Below are 15,364 nucleotides of genomic sequence, written 5' to 3'. Positions count from 1 at the left end.
CTCTGGAAGACTCAGGTGATTTTCTACCAAAGCTTCAGTGATTTGCGCTGATGAAACAAGTAGAAAGTCTGTAATCTTGGCACCTTCTATGATTAGGGAAGATGAAGGGATTAGGGATACCACAGAATGGAGTTTTACCTTAAATTGTATAGTTAGGTTCTGAGTTTATTTTATACAGTTTCTTTTTACTTTTTTGGTGTTTGATACCATTTTGGGATAGTGGATCTCTTATATCTCTTTACTGTGTTTCATAATAACTTTCTTCATTTTTTAGCTACAAGGCTTTGGCCGACCGAGTGTATACCATGCTGCTATTGTCATCTTCCTTGAATTTTTTGCGTGGGGCCTATTGACAACTCCAATGTTAACTGTAAGTACTGCTGAACTGGGTCTTTGAGAGCAAAAGAGAAGTTCTTAAGCATATATATGCCCAGGGCTGTATGTCTAGGTATGTTTGAGAGTAACTCTTGACAGTGATTTAAGGCTGCTTATTCCATTGGCTTGTTTCCACTGTGTGGACTGTGAACTACCTGCCACAAAACACCTAGGCTGCTTGTTAAATATTCCTGGGTAGCATTGCCCTTCCACTGAACCAGAATCTTGGGAGTGCTGTGAATGAACTATATATATTTAAGAAGATGGTTAAGATGCCCTAGAGGAAATTATCGCGAAGCTTTGTTGAAGTTTGTAACTTACTTTGTATAGATTATAATGGCCTTTGACTTAAGAATATAGTAAATAGGAGATTGGTAAGTACTTTGTAACAATGAAAGTGATGATTATAGGAATGTCCAAATTTCCATTTTTGGTAGCTTAGCTGCAATCATTTCTTTGCGGAGGCTGTACTGAATTTCTTAGCAAGAACTTGGATGTTTGATGTATGTTGTGGTTAGAGGAAGGGGAAATGCTGAAGAAAAGATGAGGGTGTAGGTTTTAGGTACCTAGTGAATATTTAACACTTAATAAAGATATTTTTAAACTGGCCTTAAATTTCAGTTGTCTTAAATTGTGCTTTAAAAATCATTGGTGGTTAACTCTTCCCAATCACCATTTTGCCTTACCAAAGAATTCTTTTGCATACAGATAAACTTTGTTCCCAAATTAGGTTTAGAAAGTAGAGAACTTTAGAGGGTGGCTGTTGGCCTTATATAAGGCTTTGCTATACACTTTTTAAAGTTTTTAATTCTTCTGGCACATTTAAAATACAATTTGATTTAATTAAAATTACAACTTGGATAAAACAGTAGACCTAAAAAGTTGCCTGTTGGTTTTTCCCTAAAGATTGGAACCTGAACTAACATCTGTTGCCAATCTTCCTTTTTTTTCCTTCTTCTTCTCCTCCCCAAAGCCCCCCAGTACATAGTTGTATATTCTAGTTGTGAGTGCCTCTGGTTGTGCTGTGTGAGACGCTGCCACAACATGGCCTGACAAGCCATACCATGTCTGTGCCCAGGATCTGAACCGGTGAAACTCTGGGCCCCTTGAAGCAGAGCGTGCGAACGTAACCACTTGGCCATGGGACCGGCCCCCAAAATTGCCTGTGTTTTTAATCCTCTGTTTTATTCTTTCTCATTGTACTGCCTTTTTCTTCTTAATGCTTAACTACAGAAGGTAACTGGTTATTAGTTAATGAGGATACATGGTCCTCATTTTAACTTTCGTGAGATCCTGCCTGCCATGTTTATCACTGTGTCCCTGGTGCCTAGGGCTACCTGGGACACAGTTGGAGCTCAATATGTATTTTCTTTGAACAAATAGATGTGTTGCAGTCACACGCACATGCATCCTCGAGTGATTGTTTCTTCAAGACATATTTTTAGTATGAATATAGATGCACAAAGCCACTCATTTTAAGGAACTGTGTTATTATTTAATTTTTGGCCATAGTTCTCTGAATTCCCGCCCCCCCCAGCTTCTTTAGGTTGCAAAGTTAAGAGTTTCAAAATAGTGTTTTTCTGATGCAATCACTTGCCTATAATCTGTTATACTGGTTCAGCAGGTTTCTCAATATAGAAGTATTCTTGTAATTATTCTTTATTTGGTAAGAATTCAAATTGAAATGAAGAATACTTTAGTGTTTCTGATGGCCTGTCGGAAATTCTGAAACCTTCTTCCAGACAGTTAAAATCCTTTCACCTTTTTGACCCTAGATCAGATTGTCATATCCCTTTTATGTTTGTTTCTTTGTTTTTGATGAGGAAGATTAGTCCTGAGCTAACATCCACAGCCAATCCTCCCTTTGGTAAGGAAGATTAGCCCTGAGCCAACATCTGTGCCCACCTTCCTCTATTTTATATGTGGGACGCCTGCCACAGCATGGTTTGATAAGCGATACACAGATCTACAAACCCCGGGCTGCTGGAGCGGGGTGTGTAAACCCAACCACTATGCCACCAGGCTGGCCCCAAGATCCCTTTTAATTTTAGTTAATTAGTTACTTAATTTTAATATGCCCCAGCGACTGATGCACCTTCCTTCTTATTACCCAAAGCAGGTAATTTTCATAGGGTTTATATATCTCTGTTAGACCCTGGAATGCAGTCTTAGAAGCTAGCTAAAATGTTTCTCTGCTGCCTTTTTGCAGTTTCCAAGCAGTTCTGCTGCTTGCAAAAATTTGGTTAAAATAAACATTTATGTGAGAGGAGTAAAGAGTTGTTAGTGTAGGGGAGGAAGACATTTCCTCTATCCAAAGTGGGTTTGTCTGGCCGGAGAACGAATTAAATTCACATGAGACAGAATAGCAAGAGAAAATTAAACAAAGCTTTATGAGGACCATGGCCCGGGACCTTTCTTCCCAAAGGAAGAAAGGGCACCGAAGAAGTGGGGTGCAGAGTGGTTATATACCCCCAAACAGGATATTTCACATATGATTGAAATGTCCCTCCCACAATAGTCACAAGATTGCCCTGTTGGCACGGCACTTGATGGACACAGCAGATAGTGGGTCTGCTATCTCGGTGGGTGTAGCAGGAGGCAAGTCTATTGTCTTGAGCTGGGTGGCCACAGGTGAGCGCAGCAATCAGTTTCTAGCCTATGGAAAGATGCTTAATCCTTAAAGAAATGCCAATGTTGGGAGGGGGAGGGAAGTCAGTTACAGGAGGTTACCAGAGAAGCACAATAAAATGCAGATTTAAGTCCTTGCCTTCCCCATTGATTAAGAGTTTCTAGAGAGATCTTTACAGATGGATAGGTCCTTTACAATGTAAATGTCTCTTAGAAAGGGTAAGTAAATTCTACTTTTCAGTTTCTTTCCTGTCTGCAAAGTAACTAGCCTCAAATAATCATCATGCCAAAGAGACATATCTTGGGGTGGCCATTTCCAGGTCCCCACATTAGCATTGATGAGGATTTTTAGGCTGGTTAATTTTAAAACGGTTTATGATGAGGATTTTTAGGTTGGTTAATTTTAAAACTACAGATGAGAAGCGGGCTCCCCACCGAGGAGTGGAATTTGCTTGCCCTTTGATCAGAGACAGTTGCATTTGTGAAGGAAATCTCCGTGCCTCCCTCTCTGTGCCAGAAGGAAGGGGGGATGGCCCTCTCTCTGGAAACTCTTAATGGGGAAGGCAAGAACTTAAGTTGTTTGCTGTCTGGCAACCTCATGTGACTGACCCCCCCCCCCCCCCCCCCCCCCCGCAAAATCCTCGTTTGTCTTTCGCTGAGGATAATATTTAAGCGGTGACTTCTGCCATTTACTCAATCTGGTTTGATTCTTATCTAAAAGTTGTGGGACCAACAAATAGCTGGACCCTACGGGCACTGATACCGTTTTAACTTTTTTATGTATCCTTTGTCTTATAAAGAGGTAGCTCACATACCTATACCTTAAATTTAGCTCTAACCCTCAACTTGGGGCAGCAGCAGAAGTGGCAGCAGCAGCGGCTCCTCCTGCCCATGGGTCCTGTCCCCATGCCAGCGGTGGCGGCAGCAGCTCCCCATGCCAACAGCATCTCTGACTGCCCGTGGGTCTGTCCCCACGCAGCAGCTCTGCCTGCCCATGGGTCCTGTCCCCATGCTATTCTATTCTCTAAATAAAAGAGCACTACTGCCAGATCTTAAGAGTCTAAGAAATCTTTCTTTCAACTCCTCAGCTCACCAACCCCGCATCAGCATCACACTCTGATGTCATACAAGTGTTGCTGAGTTAGTAGGTGTGCTAATCCCCTTTTTTGGAGTTCTTGGTGTTGCTAAATTATGCTACAAGTCCTTTACATTCCTATTTTCCCCAGCCTTTACACCACTTTGCTATTTTCTTTTTTTGATGTGGGGGGACTGGTGCACTCCACCTTTTGAAAAGATTTTCCCTGGTATATCCCTTCCACTTTCTGACTTTTGGACGGCGAAGTGGTAAGTTAGGTGATTTGATAAAGAAGGGACAAAATTAGGGTTTATTTCATTACAGCTGGAGTTCATTGATCCTCTTCCTTTATGTTGGGGTTTACTATTGTCTGATTTCTAGTTGTTAGCATCATTAATCTTTCACCCACCATGGTGTAGTTATTAGGATAATGGTTCATGTGTGTTCTTTTTTTTTTTTCCCTCACTCTGACTGGTGAACAGCGCTCTGTCCTGTTTCCATCAAGGTGAGAAAAACAGTCTTGAGATCAGGATTTGAAGATAGAGAACCGTACATACCTATTAATATTTTATCTAATCTTGACTATCTCTGCATCCTAGCACTCCTTAGAACACTCCCTTCAAAGTAGTTTAGAACAATTTACTACTTCTTAGTCATTTTCTCTGTGAGATTTGTTGCCTATCTTGTGTAGCCATGTCCTAGATTACAACTTTAATTTGTTAATTAAGCACCATCAGAAAGGTCTTCACTCCAATACACTGAAGCAGATTTGTAAAGTTGGCTCACACAGTGGCCTTAGCTTCTAATAGTAGTAGTTTGTACATAAAAATGACCTCTTTTGTCTTACATCCCTGCCTGACATTCTACCCTCTAGTCAAAACGTGCATTGCTTTAGAGGGCTTGGTCTCATTTTAATGTAAATAAAGTAATCTGATTAAATTAATTTAAATGTCTTCAGATATATTTAAATAGAACACTTATTTCAATAAAGATATACTTAATATTAGTTCCTGTGAGCGAAGGATTTTATTCTTGTAATTTGCAGATTTGATTTTGTAAGCTGACCTTCCTGAAATCCTGCTAGAGATTCAAGGACTCAGTATTCCCCACTATGCCATCCTCTCCATATGGTGATCTAATAACGCAAAGAATGCTCTTTAAACATTTTCCTGTCACATTTAATTTTCTTATTCCTTTTTCCTTACTCTCAGAATATGTGCCCATTCATTCAACAGATGTATTCTATCTTGTCAGCCCGTATTTGCTCTGCGGTCCAGCCCTTCTGTCTTCTTCACTTAACCACTGTTTCCTCTTGGGAGTTGGGGTGGGTGGGAGGGGACAGGACTGTTTGGCAGGCATTTTTGACATAATATACAGGCTCTTTGTTAGGTGATTTGCTCTCACATGAAAAGGAAATAAGGTTCTAATTATAGTCACATGGAGACTGTCTTGCTTTCTGGAATCACAAGATGTTCCAGGCTCATCTTATGAGTTTGATAGTTTTCTAATGGCATTTTGACCAAAGTACTCAGAACCTGCCCTCTTGTGTGCATTGTAATTATTAAAATGAGGTACATAGCACTCACTAGAAGTATCTATAATATATAACCACAATGTATTAAATCTTTGCTTTCTCTTGCATGACTATTATGATATAATGAGCATTAACTACGTAGATGCAATGACCTTTGCTTGGAATTTCTTTCTCTCCTATTATTGTGTGTTATATGTTGGAGTCTGTAGCATACTTTTATATTAATAAACTTGTGAATGCTTAAAAAATGCTAATTTCCAACTTCCCTAATCAATACAATTATAGAAAAAGTTGACATAGAAATATAAAGTAACTGTTGGTGGCTCTCCTTGTCTTAAAATTTGGTATATAAAACATTTGGTGTGCATTCTGATTTTTTTAGCACTTTTACTATATCATCATATTGCCTTCCAGCATCCATTATATCTGATGGGCAGTCAGCTGTTAGTAAGTATTGTTCCTTTTACATCAGGGGTCTGCAAACTGTGGCCCACAGGCCTAATCTGGCCTACTGCCTGCTTTTAAGTGGTCTGTGCACTAACAATGGTTTTTACATATTTATATAGTTGGAAAAAATCAAAGGAAGGTATTTGGTGACACAAGAAAATTATGTGAAATTGAAATATAAGTATCCATAAATGAAATTTTGTTGGATCACAATGATGCACATTGAATGTGGCTGCTTTTGTGCTACAGTGGCAGAGTTGACTACTTACGACACAGACCATGTACCCTAAAATATTTACTATATACTATATGTCCCCTTACAAAATAAGTTTGTCAGTCCCTGTTGTATGTGGTGATTCATTTTCTTTTTCTTGCCGCTTTAGAGGTTTTCTCTTTGTCTTTCAACTGTTTGTGCTATAATGTGTCTAGGAATGGATCTCTTTGTGTTACTTGGGGTTTGTTTAGCTTCTGGGATATATAGATTAATATTTTTTATCTAATTTGGGAAGTTTTTGGCCCTTATTTCATCAAATATTTTTGCTGCACCTTCTCTCCTTTCCTTTTAAACTTGTCATTATACATGTCTTTGCACTTGATAATATTTCTCAGGTCTCTGAGGCGTTCATTTTTTTCCCAAAAGTTACTGTCAAACTTCTGACTTTTAACATGACGATATAAGGAGGTCAGCAAATTCTCTCCAAATAGAGCTGGACAAAACAGTCAAAAACAATAATTTCAGTGCTCTGGAATTCAGTGAAAGGCATACAACAAACTGAGAAGCATTTATATATTAAGCTACTGAATGTTAGGCAAGAAAAGTAAGTTTGTGGTTCTGAGCTGTATCCTTTTGCTATAGTAAATTGTAACTGTGAGCATAACAGTTTCTGAATCCTGTTAATCCTTCTAACAAATCACTGAAATTCATTCTATTGTTGATGAGCATTCGGGTGTCCAGTTTTGCCTATTACAAATATTGCTGTTGTGATTACAAATATTGCTGTTGTGATATTTCTTGTATATGTCTTTTGGTGACTGTATACATGTTTCTTATAATATATACATAGGAGTAAAATTGCAGAGTTTTGATCATCTTCAGTATATACTGCCAAAAGTTTCTCAGAGTGGTTGAACCAGTTTACCCTCCAGCCAGCCAGGCTCCACATCTTCACCAACAATTGGTATTTCATTTTAGCCATTCTGATGGGTACAGGGGTCTTAATTTGCCTCTTCCTAATAATCAGTGAAGTTAACTCCCTTTGCATCTATTTATTGGCCATGTGAATATCTTTGTGATGTGTCAGTTCAAGTGTTTCGTCTATTTTAAATAGTTAGATTGTCTATCCTTACTGTTTGTAGAAATTCTTTATATGTTCTGGACATATGTTCTTCTTTTGCATGTATGTATGTGTTTGTGTGTGTAAAAATGCACATATTTATTGCTAATATCTCTCCCCCTTCCTTGGATTGCCTTTTCACTCTTTTAATGGTGTCTTGTGATGAACAGAAGTTCATCATTTTTATGTAGTTCAACTTATTAATTTTTTCCTTACGGTTAGTGCTTTTTAAAAATCTTGTTTAAGAAAGTTTCTTCTCCCTCAAACCTTATTTGCTTTATTTTTCGTGCATAGATCTACCATCCATCTAGAAACAATGATTGTGTTTTCTGGGCTCAAGATTCATTTTGGTTCCATATGGATGTATAGTTGGACCAGCATCATTTATTGAAGAAAATCTTTTTCCCACTATATGTGTCAACTTGGTGATAAATCAGGCAACCATGTATATATGGATTTGTTTCTAGGTTTTGTATTCTAAATTATCTGTATGTCCTGTGTCAGTACCATGCTGTGTTGATTTCTATAGCAATATCTTGATATCTTGTGTAACATCTGTTGCTTGGTTCTTCTTCCCCAAGATTGTCTTGGTTATTCTAGGCCTTTTATAGATCCATGTACATTTTATAATCAACTCTTCAATATTCACAAAATTACTTGCTGGAAATTTTGATTGTGATTGCATTGACTATAGATTAATTGGGGGAGAACTGACATTTTTAAAATATTGAGTCTTCTAATCTATATGGCATATCCTCCTTCTATCTAGTCTTTAAAAATTGCTCTGGATGACTCAAAAACTGTAGGGAGGAAAATGGCAGGGTGAGCTGACCCGGGATTCTCTTCCCTCCAAAATACAACAAAGGATTGGAAAAACCGAATTTCAGAGAATAAATCTAATGCCAACACGTTAGAGACCTACAATACCAAGAAGGCGGAGATCATAAACCTTACTTACAGCCTCGGAGGTGCTGGAACGGTAGGAGAGAACATCACTCCCTCCCCTAGAGTCTGCAATCGCTGCTGCGCTGGTCAGGAAGGAGCGGGGGAGGGGCCGCACGACTGGGGATCATCCAGGACTCTTGCCGCTGGTTCAGTGGAAACGCGCTGATGGGGGGAAAGCTTCCGTCCGCGGGGACCCCATAAACCCAGGGCCTCGGGAGACCAGAGAACAGAACTGATCTGAATCCAGGTTGGCACGTGAGAATAGCAGCCCCTCCCTCCCGGCAAAGCCACTGGGCGCAGCCATATTGCCCGAAGGCAGAGAGCTCATAACATGCCGCTCTCGACCCCCATCTAGTGGCGACAGGCTGTAACTGTAACCGAATTCTACCACCATATGAAAAAACCGCTCCTCTACCATCCAGCAATTTATAAAAGTCCCAGAGCAGAAGGAAAACAATAAAAACATAGAATTAAGTCCTGAGGACTTGGAATTAGGTAAGCTAAGTGATAATGAGTTCAGAGCAGCTATAATCAAAAAACTCAATGAGGTACAGAGAAAGAGAGAGAAACAAGCCGAGTTCTGGAGTTACTTCACAAAAGAGACTGAAATCATAAAGAAGAATCAAACATAATTACTAGAGATGAAAAACACAATGGACCAGATAAAACAGAATACGGATTCCCTGAATGCCCGTGTAGACACCATAGAAGAGCAAATTAACATAATTGAAGATAGACAGGCTGAATGGCTCCAGACAGAGGAAGAAAGAGAACTAAGAATTTAAAAAAACGAGGAAAATCTCTGAGAGATAGTGGATTCAATGAGGAGTGAGAACATAAGGATCATAGGAATTCCCGAGAACGTGGAAAAGGAAAATGGAGCAGAAAGTGTGCTTAACGAAATTATTGAAGAGAACTTCCCAAATCTAGGGATTGACGGAGAAATGTGTGTAGAGGAAGCTTTCAGATCTCCTAGATTTGTCAGTGTAAAAAGACCTACTGCAAGGCACATAGTAGTAAAATTGGCAAGAAGGAAAGATAAGGAAAGAATACTCAGGGAAGTAAGAAAGAAGAAGAGAATAACCCTAAAGGAGCCCCTATCAGACTGTCAGTGGATTTCTCTACAGAAACCTTACAAGCTAGGAGAGAATGGAGTGACATATTCAAAGCTTTAAAAGATAAAAATCTTCAGCCAAGAATGCTCTATCCAGCAAGAATTTCCTTCAGATATGAGGGAGAAATTAAATCTTTTCCAGACAAACAAAAGGGAATTTGTAACTAAAAGCCCTCCACTACAAGAAATCCTCAAGAAGGCTCTCATACCTTAAAAAAGAAAAAAGGGAGAAAGGGGCTACAAACCACTGACTAGGGAGACCAATGGATAGAACCAGAACAGGATAGCAAATATTCAACTATAGCATTAGGGTAAAGGTAAGGAAACTACCAAAGCAAGGACGATCTTATCACTCTAACTACAAATTCATAACACGAGTTGGAATAAGAAATGAAAATAATTATTTAGGAGGGGAAGAGCAAAGAGTCTAAATCAGTATTGGGCAAGTAAGTAAGAGACCACCAGAGAATAGACTATATTATACACGAGATTCTAAATACAAACTTCAAGGTAGACACTAAAATAAAATACAGAACAGAGTCACAAATCATAAATAAGGGAAAATCTAAGAAACCCAGCATAAGAAATTGCAGTATTAAATGGGTAGTCTAAAGCACACAGGAAAAGAAACACAGGAAAACAAGATAATGAGCAACAGATTGACAGCATTAAGTCCACATGCATCAATAATCACTCTCAATGTAAACAGATTGAACTCTCCAATAAAAAGACACAGAGTGGCAAAAAGGATTAAAGAACAAGATCCAACAATTTGTTGCCTCCAGGAAACACACCTCAGCCCCAAGGACAAACACAGGCTCAGGGTGAAGGGGTGGAGGACAATACTTCAAGCTAATAGCAAGGAAAAAAAGCCAGGTGTTGCAATTCTTATATCAGACCAAGTGGATTTCAAAATAAGACAGGTAAAGAGAGACACAGAGGGACAATATATAATGATCAAAGGGACACTTCATCAAGAAGAAATAACGCTTATAAATATCTATGCACCCAACACAGGAGCACCAAGATTCATAAAGCAACTATTAACAGACCTAAAGGAAGATGTTAAAAACAACACAATAATAGTAGGGGACCTCAACACCCCACTCATATCAATTGACAGATCATCCAGACAGAAAATCAACAAGGAAATAGTGGAGCTAAATGAAAAACTAAAACAATTGGACTTAATAGACATATATAGATCACTTCACCCTAAAAGAGCTGAATACACATTCTTAAGTGCACATGGAACATTCTCAAGGATAGACCATATGTTAGGAAACAAGGCAAGCCTCTACAAATTTAAAAAAATTGAAATAACAACAAGCATCTTCTCCGATCAGAATGCTATAAGCCTAGAAATTAATTACAAGAAAGAAGCTGAGAAAGGCACAAAGATGTGGAGACTAAACAACACACTACTGAACAAGCAATGGATCATTGAAGAAATTAAAGAAAAAAAAATACCTGGAAACAAATGAAAATGATAGCATGCCATACCAACTCATATGGGATACAGCAAAAGCTGTGTTAAGAGGAAAATTCATCACAATACAGGCACATCTTAACAAACAAGACAAATCCCAAATAAGCAATCTTAAAGTACACCTAACTGAACTAGAGAAAAAAGAACAATATAAAGCCCAAAGTCAGCAGAAGGAGAGAAATAATGAAAATCAGAGCAGAAATAAATACTATTGAAACGAAAAAGGCAGTAGAAAGGATCAATGAAACAAAGAGCTGGTTTTTTGAGAAGATAAATAAAATTGACAAACCACTGGCCAGACTTACAAAGAAAAAAAGAGAGAAAGCTCAAATAAACAAAATCAGAAATGAAAGAGGAGAAATAACAACAGACTCTGCAGAAATACAACAGATTATATAAGAGAATACTACGAAAAACTATATGCCAACAGAATGGATAACCTAGAGGAAATGGATAAATTCTTGGACTCCTACAATCTCCCAAAGCTCACTCAAGAAGAGGCAGACAACTTGAACAGACCAATCACAAGGAAAGAGATTGAAACAGCAATCAAAAACATCCCAAAGAATAATACCCCAGGACCAGATGGCTTTCCTGGGGAATTCTACCAAACTTTCAGAGAGAATTTAATACCTATCCTTTTCAAGGTATTCCAAAAAATTAGGGAAGATGGAACACTTCCTAACACATTCTATGAGGCCAACATCACGCTGATACCAAAACCTGACAAGGACACCATGAAAAAAGAGAACTACAGGCCAATATCACTGATGAACATAGATGCAAAAATTCTCAACAAAATTTTGGCAACCAGAATTCAGCGATTCATCAAAAGGATCATACATCATGATCAGGTGGGATTCATACCAGGGACACAGGGATGGTTCAACATCCGCAAATCAATCAACGTGATACACCCCATCAACAAACTGAGGAATAAAAACCACATGATCATCTCAATAGATGCAGAGAAGGCATTTGACAAGATCCAACAGCCATTTATGATAAAAACTCTGAACAAAATGGGCATAGAAGGAAACTACCTCAACATAATAAAGGCCATATATGACAAACCCATAGCCAACATCATACTCAATGGGCAAGAACTGAACACCATCCCCCTGAAAACAGGAACGAGACAAGGATGCCTTCTATCACCACTCTTATTTAACATAGTACTGGAGGTCCTGGCCAGAGCAATCAGGCAAGAAAAAGGAATAAAAGGAATCCAAATAGGGAGGGAAGAAATGAAACTCTCACTGTTTGCAGACGACATGATCTTATATATAGAAAACCCCAAAGAATCCATTGGAAAACTCTTAGAAGTAATCAACAACTACAGCAAAGTTGCAGGGTACAAAATCAATTTGCATAAATCAGTAGCATTTCTATACTCCAATAGCGAACTAACAGAAAAAGAACTCAAGAACACAATACCATTCACAATCGCAATAAAATACCTTGGGGTAAATTTATATAATGAAAATTACAAGGCCTTTTTGAGAGAATTAGATGACATAAGGAGATGGAAAGACATTCCATGTACATGGATTAGAAGAATAAACATAGTTAAAATGTCCGTTCTACCTAAAGCAATCTACAGATTCAGCGCCATCCCAATCAGAATCCCAATGACATTCTTTACAGAATTAGAGCAAAGAATCCTAAAATTCATATGGGGCAACAAAAGACCCCGAATTTCTAAAGCAGTCCTGAGAAAAAAGAACAAAGCGGGAGGCATCACAATCCCTGACTGCAAAACATACTACAAAGCTACAATAATCAAAACAGCATGGTACTGATACAAAAACAGGTGCACAGATCAATGGAACAGAACTGAAAGTCCAGAAATAAAACCACACATCTATGGACAGCTTATCTTTGACAAAGGAGCTGAGGGCATACAATGGAGAAAAGAAAGTCTTTTCAACAAATGGTGCTGGGAAAACTGGAAAGCCACATGTAAAAGAATGAAAATTGACCATTCTTTTTCACCATTCACCAAAATAAACTCAAAATGGATCAAAGACCTAAAGGTGAGACCTGAAACCATAAGGCTTCTGGAAGAAAACGTAGGCAGTACACTCTTTGACATCAGTATGAAAAGGATCTTTTCGGACACCATGCCTTCTCAGAGAAGGGAAACAATGGAAATAATAAACAAATGGGACTTCATCAGACTAAAGAGCTTCTTCAAGGCAAATGAAAACAGGATTGAAACAAAAAAACAACCCACTAACTGGGAAAAAATATTTGCAAGTCATATATCTGACAAAGGCTTAATATCCATAATATATAAAGAACTCTCACAACTCAACAACAAAAAATCAAACAACCCAATCAAAAAATGGGCTGCAGACATGAACAGACATTTCTCCAAAGAAGATATGCGGATGGCCAATAGGCACATGAAAAGATGCTCATCATCGCTAATCATCAGGGAAATGCAAATCAAAACTACACTAAGATATCACTTTACACCCATTAGAATGACAAAAATATCTAAAACTAATAGTAACAAATGTTGGAGAGGTTGTGGAGAAAAAGGAACCCTCATACACTGTTGGTGGGAATGCAAACTGGTGCAGCCACTATGGAAAACAGTATGGAGATTCCTCAAAAAATTAAAAATAGAACTACCGTACGATCCAGCCATCCCACTACTGGGTATTTATCCAAAGAGCTTGAAGTCAGCAATCCCAAAAGTCCCATGCACCCCAATGTTTATTGCAGCACTGTTTACAACAGCCAAGACATGGAAGCAACCTAAGTGCCGAGCAACAGACGAATGGATAAAGAAGATGTGGTACATATATACAATGGAATACTACTCAGCTGCAAAACAGAACAAAATCATTCCATTTGCAATAACATGGATGGACCTTGAGGGAATTATGTTAAGTGAAATAAGCCAGCTAGAGAAGGATAATCTGTGTATGACTCCACTCATATGAGGAATTTAAAATTATGGACTAAGAACAGTTTAGTGGATACCAGGGGAAAGGTGGGGTCGGGGGTGGGCACAAAGGGTGAAGTGGTGCACCTACAACACGAATGACAATCATTAATGGACAACTGAAATTTCACAAGATTGTAACCTATCATTAACTCAATAAAAAAACTGTAAACAACACTCTGGTGCTCGAAAAGAGCACAGTTTCAACATGTTCAGCTGACACTCAGGTAGCAGTTCTCTTTTTACTCAAAGGTTCCCGCCCACTGTGTACTGTCTTTCCCGCAGGACTTTAACGAACCTGGAAGCCTGTTGGCCAGGTGCGCGTGTTGAGCCAGGACGGTGGGGATCTGATGGAGCTGTGTGAAAGGTTTGAGGGAAGAGGTGGGGTGAGGACTAGAGATGGACACTGGGCAAAAGAAAAAATTATAGCCTTCTAGAAGCTTCTAGCTCCATTGTTCCTTAGATTTTTTAACGTTACAAACATGATCCTATAGTGAGGGCCGCCAGAAAAAACAAAATTCATTTCTACCACTGGGAAACTATCTAATCCAAGTTGATACTGCAACTTTTCTTCTAAAAGCCTTGAAAAATATATGGCAGTTAGAAATGCTAATGTTTACACTTCACTGTTTTAATAAAGAGTTGCATATTTTCAACTCAACAAACATAATGAGACTTACTCCATGTTAGACTTTGAGTGCACTTTGTGGTTGCCGAGTGCCAATTCTTGGACTGGCATCCAGTCTCTGGTGAAGGTGTCAGTCATCTGCAGAGAAACAAGAATAAGGTGATGTTTGCAAAGAGCTAATATTCGCTTTAAAAGAATAACCTTTACTTTGAGGTTCTGGTCTTTTTTCTTATGTATTAAAATTTGAAATATCTATTCTTTTAGAATATAACGATAGCTAATATTTAAACTGATATTTCTTGGTGGTTAAAATGTTGGATATTATTTAGGATTCTTGGTTACAAGAAATAGAAATCAGCTAGGCTAACTTCAACAGGACAGGAGCCTTTTGGAAGAAGATCCCACAAAACTGATAGGAGAACCAATTTCATTAATAATCAAAACTTGCACCCGGGGCTACTTGTATCATTAAGTGTGTTTTCTAAGTTTAGAAAACATGTGAATAGCCAACCTTGTCCCAAACCTGTGGGATATATGTCAAGGAATAGGGGCCTTGATAGGGGAAAAAAAGATTTAAATGAAAATTAAATTAAGTACTATCATGTGATTTGTAACGTGTGACTTTTATGATAATTTTTGTGGCAAAGCGAAATAAAACACTTAGCTGTAGCCTTGGGAAAAAAAAATTGCTCTGAATAATATTTTATATTTCTCAGTGTAGAGGTTTTTCACTAGATTTATTCATAGGTATTTGATGGTTTTTATGCTATTGTAAACAATGTAGTTAATGGTTCATTTTTTTATTGCTGATACGTAAAACAACAGTTTGTTTTTGTGTT

At 38.3% G+C, this 15,364-nt stretch overlaps 1 protein-coding gene across 1 annotated transcript in view; it reads left to right on the top strand.

Moving 5' to 3' along the window:
• MFSD14B (major facilitator superfamily domain containing 14B) overlaps positions 1-15,364 on the top strand; it is an 88,651-nt gene that overhangs the window by 26,480 nt on the left and 46,807 nt on the right. Inside the window, exon 2 of the mRNA XM_023627642.2 lies at positions 275-370. Within this exon, the coding sequence (XP_023483410.1) occupies positions 275-370 (96 nt within the window). The remainder of the gene's footprint in view (positions 1-274; positions 371-15,364) is intronic.

The sequence above is a fragment of the Equus caballus genome, chromosome 23 (genome assembly GCF_041296265.1).
Source record: "Equus caballus isolate H_3958 breed thoroughbred chromosome 23, TB-T2T, whole genome shotgun sequence".
In the NCBI taxonomy this organism is placed as follows: domain Eukaryota; kingdom Metazoa; phylum Chordata; class Mammalia; order Perissodactyla; family Equidae; genus Equus; species Equus caballus.
Note: the sequence above shows the minus strand (reverse complement) of the source record. Positions and strands in the feature narration are given on the sequence as shown.